Raw genomic sequence first — 15280 nt, forward strand, 5'->3', positions numbered from 1 at the left:
TGCAGGGACTCCGGCTTCTCCCTGCACAACACAGAGCACTCGGGTACCCCATAGGTGCACTTGGACCACAGGGTCATTGACACGGGAGGGGATCCCAGGGGGTCTCTAGTCTGACCCCCTGCTTCAAGCAGGATCAGCCGTGGGCTCAGACCAGTTTGCTCATGGCTGGGTCCCGCTGGGTCTGGAAAATCTCCAAGGACAGGGACAGCACAGCCTCTCTGGGAAGCCCATGCCAGTGCTGGATGGTCCTCGCAGTGACACCTGGGCACTGTAACACCCACATGGAACACAGCACCACAGCAGGCACGGGGGCACTGACAGCACATGTGTACCAGCACGGATGGGAGATGGGACCCTCCAGCCCAGGCCCCTGAGCACCCAGCCACCTGCTTGGGGTCATCTGAATGAATAATCTGGTGTGCGTGCATGCATCTGAAAATGAATGGACAAACACATACACTTTCAGGGCTTATATGGCCAATTTAGCAAACTATTGAGAAGTCTGTGTTACCAGAGCTAGCAAAGAAGCTGCCATAAGGTTTTCCTAAATGCTTTCCACACCCTCAGTGCCTGGGCACAACACAGGCACCAGGGAATACTTGTGGCACAGCTCCACACCCGCATGTGGGCACACCGACCCACAGGACATGGGCACCCCAGTGCAGACGCCCCCCTGCACATGGACACATCCTTGCACATGGCTACACACATGGGTACACGCATATGTGCAAGGACATACAGACATGGGCACACACACACACAGGGATGCTGCCCCACAAAGGGACACGCACCCACAGCACACCCCCCACACACGCAGAGACACACCTTGCACATGCATGGGGACACACACACACACACCCCCCCCGCACACCAGCATGGACACAGGCACCTCCGATGTGCGCACACCCCCACCCTGCACAAGCTCATCCCCACGGACACCGGCACACACCTAGCCCCCCCCCCCCCCGCCCGACACCCATGCACGGGTGGGCACGGACACCGGCACCCCCCCCACTGCCGCACACGGACACACGCACACCCCCCACGCTCACGGCCCGGCACGCACACGGACACGCCCCCCCCCCCCGGCAGGCGTGCAGGGACACAAACCCACCCACCCCCCCCCCCGCACACGGACACCCCCGCCCCGCCGCTCCCCGCTCCCACCTGGGGGCGGACGCGCCGCCCCCCCCCCGCGCAGCCCCGCCGCGGGCCGGGCAGCACCGGGCAGCACCGGCGGGTGACGCAGCCACCCGGAGCGCACATAAGGGACGATGCGGGCGGGGGCGCCGGAGTAGCCCGGCACCGGTACCGGGAACCGGGCACGGGGGCGGTGGGCGCCCGTCCCCGCCATCAGCACCGCGGACAGGGGCACCGGCGGGAGCGGGCCGCCCCCGGGGCGGGGAGGGGGGGGGGGGGCGCGGGGGGCGCCTGCCGCGGGGGTCCCCGTTCTTCCCCCCCGGTGTCTCTGCAGCCCCGCGGGCGAGCGTGCTCGGGCGGCGGAGGCCGCGGACCCCCGGCGGGCAGCGGGAAGGGACGAGGACCCTCCGGCGGCACCGCGGACCGGGGAACGCGACCGGCGAGGAGAGGGAGGTGAGAGGGGTCAGCGAAGCAGCTCAACGGAGCCTGCCGGCTCCCCGAGGGGACGGGGCCGTGGGCGGCTCACCGACACGGCTCCGGGGAGGGGGGGGGTGACACCGCTTGCGCCTCTGAGAGGGCCGGGGGGGGGGGTGACACCCCCGGTGCGAGCACTTACAGCAGGTCCCAGGGCTGCAGGATCCATCCCCACGGCCTCCGGGACAGGAAGGGCAGGGGCTGGCGGGGAAGGGCAGAGCTGCTTGCACGCACCACGGGGGAGGCTTTGGGAGAGAGCTGCTGAGCACAGGCTGGCAAGAGCTCCGGAGCGAAGCGGGCAGGCTCCGACGGGCCCCTGGCAGGTGGGGATGCTCCGGGGAAGGGCTGGGAACGGCCTGAGGAGCTCACAGCTCACAGCTGGACGGGCAGCAAAGCACAATGAGAGCGTGGGGCAAGCAGGTGGCAGGGACCCTGGACAGGCTGGCTGAAGGTCTGGTTCCATGCCTCTAATGTTTCCATTGGTGCTGGGCATCTGCTGGTCCCTCAGCTGCTACCTCTGCCTTGTGAGTGGAGCCCACCAGGTCTCAGAGCTGCAGGGGACGGGTGTTGCTCCTCAAGGACACAGGCAGTAGGGCTATGAGGTACTCGGGTTGAGTATCATGGCTGTGGAGCAATGCACGTGAGCCTTACCTGGCTGAATTTCCTGTGACCAGCCCATGCCAGGCGGTGGCAGGGAAGCACTTGCCAGCAGAGACTATGCCTGTTGATCCTCCTGAGGCAATCCTGCTGCAGAGTGCTGTGAGTGGAAGCTGCTCTTACAGCACTCCCCTGCACAAGCGGCTCACACCACCATTAAGCAGCATGGGGTTACAGACAGCCTGACTGCAGCTGCTTCACGTTTCCTTCGGCAGTGAGGAAGCAAAGATCGTGGCTCCAGCCCAAGAAGCCATGGGAAATACTCACACTGTCTCCAGTGGGCTCTGCGTTACAGCCTGAGAGACCTAGAAGCCGTGGTGGAAACCATCTCAGCATCAGGACCATTCTGATTTCTCTGGCACTTGGGGAAATCAGCTGCATCCAGGCAAATGTCAGCACGGCTATTGGGGAAGCAGAGCTGGAAAAGAGCAAGGCAAGATGAACTGAGACATACTGCCAGGGAGCAGCAAGACCAGACCTGCTCCACAAGGGCAGATGAGCCACAAGCCGAGGGTGGCCACCGCACAGTCAGGGAACAAGCCCTCATCGGCAGGGCAGGGACAAGTCAGTGACAGGTCCCATCAGCAGTGATCATCAGGCCAAGGCAAGGCGGCAAGTCAGGTTCCAGGTTGGCAAGGGAAGTGCAATGAACAAGTCTGGTCTGACAGGGGTAAATAAAGTCTCCAGTACCTTCATAGCTCAAACCAGGACTGGGGTTCTGGGCCTGCATTTAAATAGAGCCCCCAGCCCAGGGGTGGAGGCAGGGGGTGTGTCTCAGGTGAGCCTGATCAGGACAATTAGGGGCAGCTGATGCACCCAGGGCCCTGGCAGCCAAGTCCGCTGGCATGTCTAGAACAGAGGAAGGCCAGAGGCTCCATGTCCAAAAGAGAAAAATACGGTACATCCTAAAGATGAGATGACTTAGAGGAGGCCAGTGCCATAAGGTAAATGCATGGTATGGCTGTGAGAGGGCAGGCCTGAGGCATCTCCCAGCTGGCAAAGATCAGCTCTTTCTCCCCAGGAGATCCCTGAGGAGAGCAAGCCTTTCCTCCTGCTGCTGCTCACCTGCCGTGCCCCCCGAGCACCCCTCGGGGCAGGAGACCCTGTGTGCAGGGGGACTGTGGGGCTGCACACGGGCAGGGGGGGTGGATCTGGGGGGCTCCTAGTGCCACAGGGTGGGGTGGATGTGGTCAGAGAGGTAGTGGGATGTGGAGCAGTGCCAAGAGCGTGACACTCCCGGGAAGGCCGGGCACAGGCAAGAGCTAGGGCTGAGGAGCAAGCCTCACCTCTCCTTCACGGTTCCTTCCACAGCTGCTGGCTGTCGCTGTCTTTGCCCATCAGTGAGCAGCGGCCAGTGCCATGGATGAGGTGACGGAGCTGGAGATGGGGGGGAACTCCCTCCTAAAGGCAGTGTGGCTCGGCCGGCTCCGGCTGACCCGGCTACTGCTTGAAGGGGGGGCTTACATCAATGAGAGCAACGAGAAAGGGGAGACCGCCCTGATGGTGGCCTGCATCACCAAGCATGTCGACCAGCAGAGCATTAACAAGGCCAAGATGGTGAAGTACCTGCTGGACAACAGAGCTGACCCCAACATCCAGGACAAGTCTGGGAAAACAGCCCTCATGCATGCCTGCATCCGCGGCGCCGGGGGGGATGTGGTGTCCCTGCTGCTGGAGAATGGGGCAGACCCCAGCCTGGAGGACCACTCAGGAGCATCAGCTCTGGTCCACGCCATCAATGCCGATGACAAGGATGTGCTGCAGCACCTCCTGAACGCCTGCAAAGCCAAAGGGAAGGAGGTGATCATTATCACTATGGACAAGTCGGCCTCTGGCACCAAGACTGCCAAGCAGTACCTGAACGTTCCCCCCTCGCTGGAGTTCAAGGAGAAGGCCCCCCCTGAGGCATGCACAGCACCCTCCAGCACCCACTTGAAAAATCCTGGCTCGGCACCTTCCCCTGCTGAGAAGGAGAGCGGCAACTTCGGCCCACTCCCGTCGCACCCTGGGGACAGCCCCTCTGCCAGGTCTGCCGACGAGCCACCCTCCCCGGGCCAGAGAGCCGGCGCAGCCAGGAGAGCCCGCCTGCCCCAGCTGAAACGGCTACGGTCAGAGCCATGGGGTCTGGTCGCACCCTCAGTGCTGGCGGCCTCCACACACCACGACGACACGCGGGTCTGCGCAGACGACGAGGTGATCATGGGCATCGGCGACCTCTCGCTCTCCAAAAAGGCTCCTCTTGCCTGGAGTGGCAGCAGCAAGAGCAAGGACCCCTCTCTCTTCCCCCCGGTAGACGAGCAGGCTCTGAGGACACCGCCAGCCCCTGGGCCACTGGCGAGGAAAGCAGCCTACGAGAAGAGCCAGGCCGCCCACCAGCGCCTGCCCCGAAGAGGCACAGTCCCCGAAGAGCCGGAGAGCGTCGGCTCCACTGTTGCCGGCTCGGCCACAGCAATGGACACGCTGCACTGGCGGAGGCTGAGCGCCGAGCACTACGACTGCGACCACCAGGTCTCCAGTGTCCCTGGCCTGACCGAGGCGGGGAAGGTGCCGTCAGAGAGGAGGAAGCTCAGCGGTTCCCACCTGGCCTTGCTGGATGGCTCACGGGAGTCCCTGGACAGCATGGCCGGCACATCGCCTGCGACCGTCCGGCACCGACCGCCCGGCTTGCTGGAGAGGCGAGGGTCCGGGACCCTGCTGCTGGACCACATCTCCCACACGAGGCCGGGATATCTGCCCCCCCTGAATGTGAATCCCAACCCCCCGATCCCCGACATTGGCTCCAACAGCAAAGCCTCCTCTCCGCTTGCTGCCTGCTTTAAGTCCCTGGTACCCATCGCTCCCAGCTCGCCCAGACGGGGCGACTTGAGAGCCAAAAGGAAGCTTCTCCGGAGACACTCCATGCAAGCGGAGCAGATGCGGCAGCTCTCTGATTTTGAGGAAATAGTGGCCCAGTAACCATGTCACCATTTGCTTCCCAGGAAGGTTACCAAACCAGTGCTCTCCGTGCAGAAACGTGATGGTTCCCGCACAGAGCGGTGACTTGGCCCTGGAGAAGCACTGGCAGCCGTGGGGGTCAGACCTGTGCCCAGGGCCTGAATCAGGAGGTTCCTGTTCCCACATGCCAGAGCTGTAAGGAGAGCCTGAGCATCCAGCCCAAGCAGCTGAAGTCTCTCTTGTACTCTTTATTCACTTCTGGATCTTACCCCAGGAGCAACTACCTGAGAGATCAATCCCAGACCATCTGAGACGGTCAGGCTTCACACAAAGGCTCCTGCCTGCAGTTCAGTTATTCCTTGTTATTTACAATCTGCTTTTCTTCCATCCCGCTCATTCTGACACAGAAACCCATCTGGAGCCCCACGCCGGTGAGCCGTGGGGCTAATGTGTTTGTGAAGTGCCTACCAGGAAGGAAAGGAGCTTAATGCTGTGCGAGGTTGGACAGAAACACCCCTCCCTAGCAATTGAATGTATTGATACCCTCACTGTGCTGGAGAGGGAGACAATTCTCCACCTCAGAGATTTCCAAGCACTTTGAAACTCCAGAGGCTGAGCTAATCCCACTACTGCTGCAACCCGGTGCTTCAGTGGGCCCGGATCTGGAACAGGTTTGTCTCTGTCTCTGAAACAACCAAGGTTCAAGGGCATTTCCCACCACAATGAGCAACTCCAAGCACTGAATTCCTGGGCAGGGAGCACTCCCAGCTTGTTTACGTGGGAAGATTCTGCCAGCGATGGGGGAGCAAGGATGCCAAGTTGCCAAGGATGGCACGTGGTGAGCGTCAGGGGTTCACCCCAGCAGGGGAAAGCTGCAGGCACAGCACCGCAGCCAGGCTCCTCTCTCCTGCTGACCACGCTGCAACAACTATCCTCTGGGACCGAAGCAGAGCTGAGCCGCACGCAGGCAGGAGGAGGAGGCAGCCGCAGGATGGCTCTGCATGGCATCGGTGTCTGCAGCAGCTCTCTGCACAGCACCATCCTGATGCGGCGTGAGTCCAAGCCAGCAAACACGTCTGCATGGCTGGATGTGGGGGTGCGACTGCGATTCCTTCCCTGTGCACAGGGACCTGGGTGCCCAGCCCCACAGACAGGGCCATGCAGCACCCTGCCGCAGGACGGGGCCTCCACCAGCAGCATGTGGCAGCTTTGCAGCATCAGGGCAGCAAGACCGCACACCGCCAGCCCCCTCCCACTCCCACGGCCCTGGCCCCAGCCAGGCACCAGCCGGCAGTGGGGAGCACTCCTCACCCCGTGCTTAGCTGGGACTATGAGCTGGATGTGTGCCGGAGCTGCCATCAGTCAGCCAAACCCACCACACGGAGCCAGCTGCGAAGAGGAAACAGCCCACAGCCCTGTGCTGGTGACTCGGCGAGTGTTTCGGATCTGCAGCCCACCCTGAACATCGTGCCACCCATCTGAGGCCAAGCGAGAACGACTCCCGTGGGTTTATTCAATGAAGTCTCACGTGTCCTGACGCCCACTGCACAGTCGGCGTCACTTTGACAAGCGAGTGGCAGCAGTCTCACCCCGCCGGGACTGATGTCGGATTCTGCCCTTGCCTCAATCAGCCCAGCACATGCTTCCATCCATCCTTCCAAAACTGCTGGCAAAGAGCCGGTTCCTTGCCCAGGGCATTATCCACCTTGCTCCAGGCTGTTGCAAAACTTTGCACAGTTCCTGCACAAAGCAGCACCGTGTTTTCGTTTTAACTGCACAAGAATGTTCTCTGACAGTGCATCTGAGATTTAAATATGCTGTTTAGAGCAAAAGTGGGCTTATATTTTTACAGCCTTAAAGTTTATACTCTCTGTAGGTCAAATGTCTTATAGATTGAATTTCAGGCATATTTTCCCTATAACAGTGATGTTTGTCTCGTATTTTAGAGTGTGGATTTTTAAATCCCGTTGCTCATGTTTTCTGTTCGTTTCTAAATATTCCGATATGTTGCGTTTGTCTTTTTTTTAAGCAGCGTTTGACGCCTTTAGCCAGCAATCAGAGGTTGGGTGCCTGCAGAATGTGGGTCACCTCTTAGGAGCTTCCCGCATTCTGTGCATTGGACCGGGGCGTGTGAGCAGTGCTTCTCTAGGGGGAATATTTCGATGCATTTATTTAAGCGCCTGCGTACGCGCATAGGTGTGAGCAGGCAGGTGTGGGAGGGTGACGTCATGCAACAGTACCAGGCTTTTTATATCATCGCTGCATTAATAAAGAGCTCAGCGTTGGGCCGAGAGCCGCTGCCTGCGGTCCCGCGGCCCCGGCCATCCTCCGCTCGGGGGGCCCGGGGGTTCCCGGTCCCGGAGGCGCGGCGGGCCCGGGGGGGGGGGGGGCGGGGCTGCCGCAGCCCGGCCCCGCCCGGAGCCGCCCCCAGCGGAAGCGCCGCCGGTGCCGGTGCCGGGCGGGCGCCACGTCAGGCGGGGCGGGGCGGGCCAGGAGCGGGGCTGGAGCCGTGGGATGCGGGCCGGGATGCGGGCCGGGATGCGGGTGCTGGCCGTGCTGCTGTGCGCGCTGCGGGCCGGCGGCACCGAGCTGACCTTCGAGCTGCCCGACAGCGCCAAGCAGTGCTTCCACCAGGAGCTGGAGCGCGGCCTCAAGTTCACGCTGGACTACCAGGTACTGCCCTGCCCGCAGCCCTGCTCCTGCTTGTGCCCATCGCCCCCGGACCCTACCCCCGGACCCTGCCGCAGCGCCTCTTCCCCGCATCCCCCCGGCTCCCCCCCCGGACCGCACCGGGAGACGGTCCCAGCCCTGGCCCCGGGCCCCGCAGTGCCCTCCTTGGAGCCGGGACCGGGACGTGCCCACAGCGGCCACGGGAACCCCTGACCCGGGCCATCAGGGCCGTCCCCCTGGCCGGGCACCCCACGGGAGCTGCTGGCACCGTGGGGCGCAGCTTCCCCACGGGGTCCCCCGGGCTGGGCCCCTGTCCCGTGGCGGTCAGCCGTGGGCACGGCTGCGCACGCCGGCGTGGGGCCACGCAGAGCTGCTCCCGGCAGGGCGGGAGGCTCTCGGCATGTGGTTCGGCAGGTGCTGCCTGCGTCTCCTTGCGCAGGTGATCACCGGGGGACACTACGACGTGGATTGCTACGTGGAGGACCCCAACGGCAGGACGATCTACAAGGAAACCAAGAAGCAGTACGACAGCTTCCCGCACCGTACCGAAGTCAAGGGCGTCTACACCTTCTGCTTCAGCAATGAGTTCTCCACCTTCTCCCACAAAACCATCTACTTCGACTTCCAGGTGGGCGACGAGCCACCGATCCTGCCCGACATGAGCAACCGCGTCACCGCCCTGACACAGGTGGGTCACTGCACGCTGCCGCGGGAGGAAGGTCCCGCCACAGCTCCCACTTGCGGCCAAACGGCCCCACAGGACGGCAGTTGGGGGCTCATCCCCTTCTCCGTCTGCCGAATGCAGAAGTGCTAACCACCAGCCAACCGCCCTGCCACATGCAGGCCACATCCTCCTCCCAGTGGCACGGGCAGAGAGGGATGGGGAGGGCTGCTCTGGGTCTGAACCTCCCCTGGCCTGAGCACCCAGTTTCCGTCCCGCACAAGGGAAGTGCAGCAAGGCTTTTCCATCCCTTGGCGTGAGCCCACAGGGATGGCTGCACCCTGGGCTGGGACCCAGACCCTGCTCTTGGCCTCCAGCACCTTGGCAGGGCTCTCGGTTGTGCCCTGGTGCTCACAGCAGGCTCCCTCCGCCGGACAGTCTCCAGCATTGCTCCTTCGAGCAGAACCACTCTCGGGTTGGGGCTGGCAGAGACCCAGCAGCACAGGGCGCTGCTGTCCTGCTCTCGGGTGCCCCAGCACCGTCCTCAGCTCCCTCCCGCGAGCGCCGGGCCTGCGCTGTGCCACATCAGGAGCAACGGACTGTGCTTGTCTCCCTAGATGGAGTCCGCCTGTGTCACCATCCACGAGGCTCTGAACACAGTGATCGACTCCCAGACTCACTACCGCCTGCGGGAAGCACAGGACCGGAGCAGAGCCGAAGACCTCAACGGCCGGGTCTCATACTGGTCGGTTGGGGAAACCCTCATCCTCTTTGTGGTCAGCATTGGGCAAGTGATGCTGCTCAAAAGCTTCTTCACCGAGAAGAGACCCGGCAGCAGCGGGGCCAGCACCTAGAGCCGCAGCCGTTCTGTGCCCAAACTGCGCGGGGGGAGCGGGCAGGCAGCATTCTCCTGGGTCACGGTTTACCTCTGTTTTTCACAAGGTGCTGCAGTGGGGAGGTGGCTGGGGGGGAGCAGGGGATGATGTGACACTGCTGAGCCAGGTGGAAAATGGTCACCCAGGCAGGGGCAACCCCCAGCCAATCCCCCCAACATCACCTCCCGCTTTGCTTTCGCCTGCCCTGCGGCCCTGTCCCCTCACCCAGCCAGTCTGTCCCCACTCGCCAGCTCCACCAGGGAAGCAGTTGGGTGCGCTGGGGTTTGGCATCAACACTCTGGTCCCTTGTCTGATGCCTGAGGCACCTTCAGAGCCCGATGTGACTGCAAGGTGCAGCCCGGCATCCAGCAAGGCCACACACTGCCCACGCACACCCAGCGGGACAGGGAGCTCTGCCCAGGCCGGCGAAGGGATGGGGCAACACCGACCCACCCAGCGCCCACCTCCCGAGCACTCCTGCCCCCAGCCAAGTGCTGTTAGCCCAGAGCAGAGCTGCCCTGCAGGCTGCAAGCTCTGTGCCTGCAGGCAGAGGAGCGGTGAGCACAGCTCCCCTTTTTTCCCTAGGCCAGGGCCAAAGCCGGCAGCAGCGTCCCAGGAGCCACTGGCTCAAAAACAGAGGCAAGGTTTCAGCAGGGGCTTTTGGCTTGGTGGTTTCCATTGCTTTGCAAGCCCCCATCCTCACAGTGAAGCATTTCCCAGGCCCTCCTGTGCCCTGAAAGCAAGCAGCATGCCCCGTACAAGATGGTATTTTCATACTTGCACGAGTCCACTCGGCCACCCTACGCATCCCACTGTGCCCAGCAGACAGCCGGAGTGGGCACAGCTCTGCCTCACCTGTGCCAAGGAAACCCCATCGCCACTGCAGCAGCAGCAAGGAACCCCCACGCCCCTGGGACTGCAGCCCTGTTCCCTGGAGCCTCCACAAAACAGAGACCCCCACAAGACCCTTTGGGAGACCACCCTGTGCGAGAGCCCTGGGGAGACCAGTGCACCAGCCACCACCGCCAGCCCTTGAGCGGGCACGGGATCGCTCCTCGGGAGCCGGAGCAGCACCACTGGCGTTTTACTTTGCCACTTCGTAATAAACCCCTGCGACCGTGGTTCGCGCTGCCGTTATTGGGCACTGCTCCCAGGATGGACAGCCAGGTACGGCCACTGCTGAGCTGGCTGTCCCTGCCTGCAGGAGGCCCTGCCTGTTCCTGCCTCATCGGGCGCTCACCCCCTGCCAGCACTGGAGGGAAGGGCTCGGCACCTGCTGGGAAGATGCCAGTCTCCCCCCTGGCCCTTGGCAGACTCCTGTCCAAGAAGAAACATTTTGGTGCAGCCAGTTACCGCAGCCCTCCCCTCCTGCCTGCCTGCCTGCAGCCCTGCCACACACCGGCTGAGCGTGCTTCTGGCACAGGACCGGGCGCCAGAGCCAGGGAGACCCCCTTAGCAGGAGCAGCTCTCCCAGCAGTCCCCTCGCTGACGTGGCCAGCTAATGCATGAGGCTGCATCATCAGCGGGGGCTTCCCCGGGTCTATGGGCAAGTCCCTAGGTCTGGGTCCTCCCTGGCAGCAGGGACCAAAGTGGACGAGGGAGCCCAGTGACCCATGGCAGCAAAGTGGGGAGCCCCAGGCAGACGCCGTCTGGCGTTGGCCTCTTGCTTCAGTTGTGGCTTCAGCAAACCCTAGCTCAGCCAGTAACCCTTCCCCGAGGCCAGGGGGATGCCAGAGCTGTTCACATAAGCCATCCCTCACCTCCAGCATTGCTCCTCGTGCCGTGGGGAGGGCTCAGACTGGCTGCTCCAGGGTGCAGGGGGAAGCAAAGGGCCCAGGCACCTACAGCTCCTGCTCAAGGCTGGGGCTGCTCCCCACCTCCCCAGCCCGCTCCCCACCTCCCCAGCCCGCTCCCCACCTCCCCAGCCTCTCCCGGCCCCGCCAGCTGCACCAGCTCCTGCGGCAGCACTGGCCTTGGGGCAGTTGCTGTGCACAGCCGACAGCAGCTGGGCCCCCGTGCCTCGCAACGACCTTCGGCAGGAGCCAAGAGCTCCCGTTTTGAGCGGGACAAGGCTGCTGCAGGCAGCGTGACGCCCTGGGACTGCTGCCAGCTCAGTGCCACTGGTGTGGACCAGCCCTGTGGCCCACTGGGACTAGGAGCCCCATGGGGGACAAACAGCCCCAGCAGCCACTGCAGAGAGAGCAGCACCCAGACCTGGCCAATGCGCAGGATGCCCTTGGATCTGCCCGTCCCTGGGGACCCTGGCAGCCCCCATGGCAGGGGCAGGAGCAGCCAGGACTGGCTCCAGACCAGCCACCCCCCAGAGCCAGCAGGTTGGGGCTCCTGCCCAGCCTGTCCCCAGCAGCGCTGGCTCTGGAGACCCCAACCCAGCTCACAGCTGGGGACGCGGGCAGGACAGGACGTGGCCATGGGACACTTTATTGTGGTGCTGGGCTCTGCTCCAGTGGCTGTGCAGAGCTTGGCAGGTGCAGAGAGGGGAGAGGGGACCAGGGTGACCCACGCCAGCCCTGCCACCCACAGAGGCACTTTGGGGTGCCAGAAGAGAGGGGCAGCAACCCCGTCCCTGCCAGACCTGTCCTGCCCTCACTGTCCCATTCCCAGTCCCCTCCTGCCCACAGCCTCGATGCCTGCTGAGCACCCCAGGACGTCCCTCTGGGCACAGGGCCATGCCCGGCTCACAGGGAGCTGCTCTGGCAGGAGCCAGCCCCAGCGGGCAGCCCCAGCCCAGCGGGCATCGGCTGCTCCTGCCCCGCTGGGACACCCCGCTTGGGTGGCAGGGAGGACCCCGAGCAGTGGAAGGAGCCGGTGACTGGGGAGGGCGGCTGGGGCTCGGTGCCATGCCCGCAGGGGCAGCCCCAGCGCCTCCGGAAGGGGATGGTGAAGAGCCCATAGGTGATGGGGTCCAGGCATGCATTGAAGAGGCCAAAGATGAAGAGGATGTGGGTGAGGGCCGGCGAGACCCTCTTCTCCATGATCCGTGGGCAGAACCAGTACCACAGCCCCAGCAGGTAGTAGGGGGTCCAGCAGAGGATGAAGGAGGAGACGATGACCAGGCTCATCTTCAGCATGCGCAGCCGTGCCCGCGGGATGTTGTTCCTGGAGCACCGCAGCGACACGTCCTGGGATGAGACTGGGGGGGGCGGGGGGCACAGCCCGTGAGTGGGGGATGCTTAGTGGCCTGGCTGGGACAGGGACCCCATGCTCTGAAGGAGGGCTGGGGGTTCCCCACACAGCCCCAGCCAGGCTTCCCCCCTTCTCTCTTCACCCCGGGGTCCCTGCAAAGCCCCCTGGGCACGGGGACATGGCAGGCTGATGCCCAGGCACTCACAGAGGCTGGAGCCCATGCGCCGGGAGATCTCCAGGAGGATGCGTGCGTAGCAGCAGATCATGATGAGCAGCGGCAGCAGGAAGAGGCAGGCGAAGCCAAGCATGTTGTAGAGGGTCTCGTGCCAGGGCTGGGGGAAGCTGCCCAGCGTGGTGCACTGGGTGAAGTTGTGCGGGGAGCGGAGGGTGACCGTGTGGAAGAGGAACAGCTGGAGACAGAGCAGAGGTGGGATGGTGGCCTCTTCGCTGGGGCCGCAGGGTGACGGGGGCTCTGCGCCTCCCGAAGGCAGGGCACCAGAGTCCCGAGCCAGGGACCACTGGAGCCACAGGGTCAGACCCTGCCAGCGGGAGCAGGAGCCGCAGTTGCCCCTGCACCAGCTCCACTCCCCGCTCCCAGGGGGCTAGGGTGCACAGCGGGGAGGGGGGCAGAGCTGGGTGCAGGGGGCACACTGCCACAGTCCCTCTTTTGCTGCCCGGCTGGGCTGCCTCTCCTCCAAGCCCTCTCCATCCCCATCCCGCAGGGCTCGTGGCAGCACCAGCCCTGGGAGCAACCCCAGCCTGCGCAGCCAGGCACCCTGGGAGCCGTCACAGGGGCTGGGTGGGCATCTGCCACGGGGCATGGGGCTGAAGAGGAGCCCTGGGGACGGGTACCTGCGGCACCGAGAGCCCTGCACTGAGGAGCCAGGCAGCGTAGAGCATGATGCGGTTCCTCCTCCGGGCGTGGGCGATGGCCAGCGGGCGCAGGATGGCAGCCTGCCGGTCCAGGCTGATGACGACGGTGACGAAGGCAGAGGCGTACATGGCCAGCAGCCGGAGGTACATGAGGAGGCGGCAGGCCAGGTCGCCTGCCCGCCACTGCAACGTGATGTTCCAGATGGCGTCCAGCGGCATCACCGCCACCGTCACCAGCAGGTCGGCAGCAGCCAGGTGCAGCAGCAGCAGGCGGATGTGGGACCGCCGGCCGCCCCGCCGGCCCCCGGCCGCCCGCAGAACCGCCAGGTTGCAGCCGGCGGAGAGGACGAAGAGGGCGAAGGTGACAGCCACACGGGCCTGAGCGGCGGGGGAGAAGGTGGGCAGCCGCAGGGGCTCCTCGCTGCCCTCGGCCTGGGGACTCCAGGCACAGCCCAGCTGGGGGGGGGGCAGGCTGCTGGGGGGCTCCGCGCTGGCGTTCCCCGCTGCAGGGTCTGGGTCCGGATGGCCCCTTCCTGCTGCAATAGGCAGACAGGCAGTGGCAGCCTGCCCAGAGGGGGCCCTGGGGTGGGGGCTCTGGGGGGGACAGGTCATGCTCAGCATAGGAGGTCCCGTACCCTGGAGCCCTGCTCCCTGCCCAGGGCTGCACCACAGCCCCTGCCCCAGCTCACTGCGTTCCCATCTTCAGCTGCTCTCTGCATCCCCGCTGCTCCTTCAGAGCCCCCAGCAGCCCCCAGAGCCCCCACACACCCCATAGAGCTACGGGGGTCCTTGGCACCAAGCAGGGCAGAGGGAGACAGTCGCAGCTGACCCCAACCCACCACCTACCCCAGGCCATTCCTGCTGCCCATCCATTCTCCACCCCAGAGCATCCCTTGTGGTCCTGCACAGGGATGGAGACCCTCCCGGTCCGATGCCAGAGCCCTCAGGGGACCAAGTGCCCCGGTCCCCCCACCCACCTCACCTCCAGCCAGGGTGTCCTGCCCAGCACCGCTCAGCTGGGCCATGTCAGGGCCGCTGCTCACGTGCTGATGGGTGCCCGTGCCGAGGGCTCCTGCATCTGCACCGTGCCTGGCGGCAGTGAGCCGATGGGGGCCAGGAAAAGAGGGGGAGAGGGGCAGGTACCGCTGTCGCGCTGGCACCTGCAGCCACCTCCTCGCCTGCTGCTGGGCCACACTCAGCAGGCGGCTGGGGGAATGCCCTTGGTAGCTCAGGTTGCTCCTTGACGTAGCCAGCCAGCTTGGAACAGCTTGGTCCTTCACCGCATGCCACCCACACACACAGATGTGTAAGCGTGCACAGTGCTCACAAAGAGACACTCAAATGCACATTCCTCTTGATGCACACGCAGATGCACACATGCTCGTACATGTGCACACACAGCTCTGGCCTGAGATTGAGTCTCTCTACCCCCCACCCGCAGGCAGGCAGCTCTGTCCCCCTCTGCCCTCTCCCGCTCCACCGGCTCATCCCAAATCCCATCCTAACAGCGCAGGGCTGGCCCCTGCTCAGCACCTTGTGTGGCTGCCAGCCCCAGGAAACCCACCTGGGTCAGCCCCCACCCGGGACAGGGCAGTAGGTGCCCAAGGCAGTGGGAGACGCCCCATGGTGGTGAAAGGGAGCCCCTCAGCCTAAGCATGCCCCAGCCCAGGGGAAGGACCTGCCCCAGCACCCAGCCCGGGTGGGTACTGCAGCCTGCCCTCCCCAGGGCTGGGACTGCTGCTGCCAGGGCCAGGCATCGGGGTGCACAAAGGCTCCTCGATTTGGGGTGCATCATTTGGGGGCGTCCCAGAGACCCACAGGTCCCTTCTCCCAGCACTGCCTCTGCCAGCTG

General features: G+C 64.3%; 3 protein-coding genes across 3 annotated transcripts; 2 read left to right on the top strand and 1 right to left on the bottom strand.

Moving 5' to 3' along the window:
* Positions 1–3630: 3630 nt before the first annotated feature.
* ANKRD34C (ankyrin repeat domain 34C) lies at positions 3631–5226 on the top strand. The gene has a single exon (XM_075043901.1). It carries the CDS (start codon positions 3631–3633, stop codon positions 5224–5226), a length of 1596 nt encoding a protein of 531 aa, XP_074900002.1.
* Positions 5227–7695: 2469 nt separating this feature from the next.
* Positions 7696–10526, top strand: TMED3 (transmembrane p24 trafficking protein 3). Its single transcript, XM_075043902.1, has 3 exons — positions 7696–7878; positions 8315–8563; positions 9154–10526. Exons 1-3 carry the CDS (start codon positions 7720–7722, stop codon positions 9388–9390), a joined length of 645 nt encoding a protein of 214 aa, XP_074900003.1. The 5' UTR covers positions 7696–7719; the 3' UTR covers positions 9391–10526.
* A 1581-nt stretch (positions 10527–12107) lies between these two features.
* Positions 12108–14453, bottom strand: LOC142038461 (gonadotropin-releasing hormone II receptor-like). Its single transcript, XM_075043904.1, has 4 exons — positions 14411–14453; positions 13408–13961; positions 12761–12965; positions 12108–12562 (listed from the first exon to the last, which is right to left on the bottom strand). The coding sequence occupies exons 1-4, from the start codon at positions 14451–14453 to the stop codon at positions 12108–12110; spliced, it is 1257 nt and encodes a 418-aa protein (XP_074900005.1).
* Between the last annotated feature and the right edge of the window lie 827 nt (positions 14454–15280).

The sequence above is a fragment of the Buteo buteo genome, chromosome 13, assembly GCF_964188355.1.
Source record: "Buteo buteo chromosome 13, bButBut1.hap1.1, whole genome shotgun sequence".
In the NCBI taxonomy this organism is placed as follows: domain Eukaryota; kingdom Metazoa; phylum Chordata; class Aves; order Accipitriformes; family Accipitridae; genus Buteo; species Buteo buteo.

Excerpts from the sequence above, each read along its gene's own strand:
- ANKRD34C (XM_075043901.1), top strand. The coding sequence starts at position 3,631 with ATGGATGAGGTGACGGAGCTGGAGATGGGGGGGAACTCCCTCCTAAAG.
- LOC142038461 (XM_075043904.1), bottom strand. The coding sequence starts at position 14,453 with ATGGCCCAGCTGAGCGGTGCTGGGCAGGACACCCTGGCTGGAG. Across the intron at positions 13,962-14,410 it reads GCAGGACACCCTGGCTGGAG|GAAGGGGCCATCCGGACCCA; the intron begins GTGAGGTGGGTG and ends CTATTGCAGCAG. Across the intron at positions 12,966-13,407 it reads CAGGGCTCTCGGTGCCGCAG|CTGTTCCTCTTCCACACGGT; the intron begins GTACCCGTCCCC and ends CTCTGTCTCCAG.
- TMED3 (XM_075043902.1), top strand. The coding sequence starts at position 7,720 with ATGCGGGCCGGGATGCGGGCCGGGATGCGGGTGCTGGCCGTGCTGCTG. Across the intron at positions 7,879-8,314 it reads AGTTCACGCTGGACTACCAG|GTGATCACCGGGGGACACTA; the intron begins GTACTGCCCTGC and ends CTCCTTGCGCAG. Across the intron at positions 8,564-9,153 it reads GCGTCACCGCCCTGACACAG|ATGGAGTCCGCCTGTGTCAC; the intron begins GTGGGTCACTGC and ends TTGTCTCCCTAG.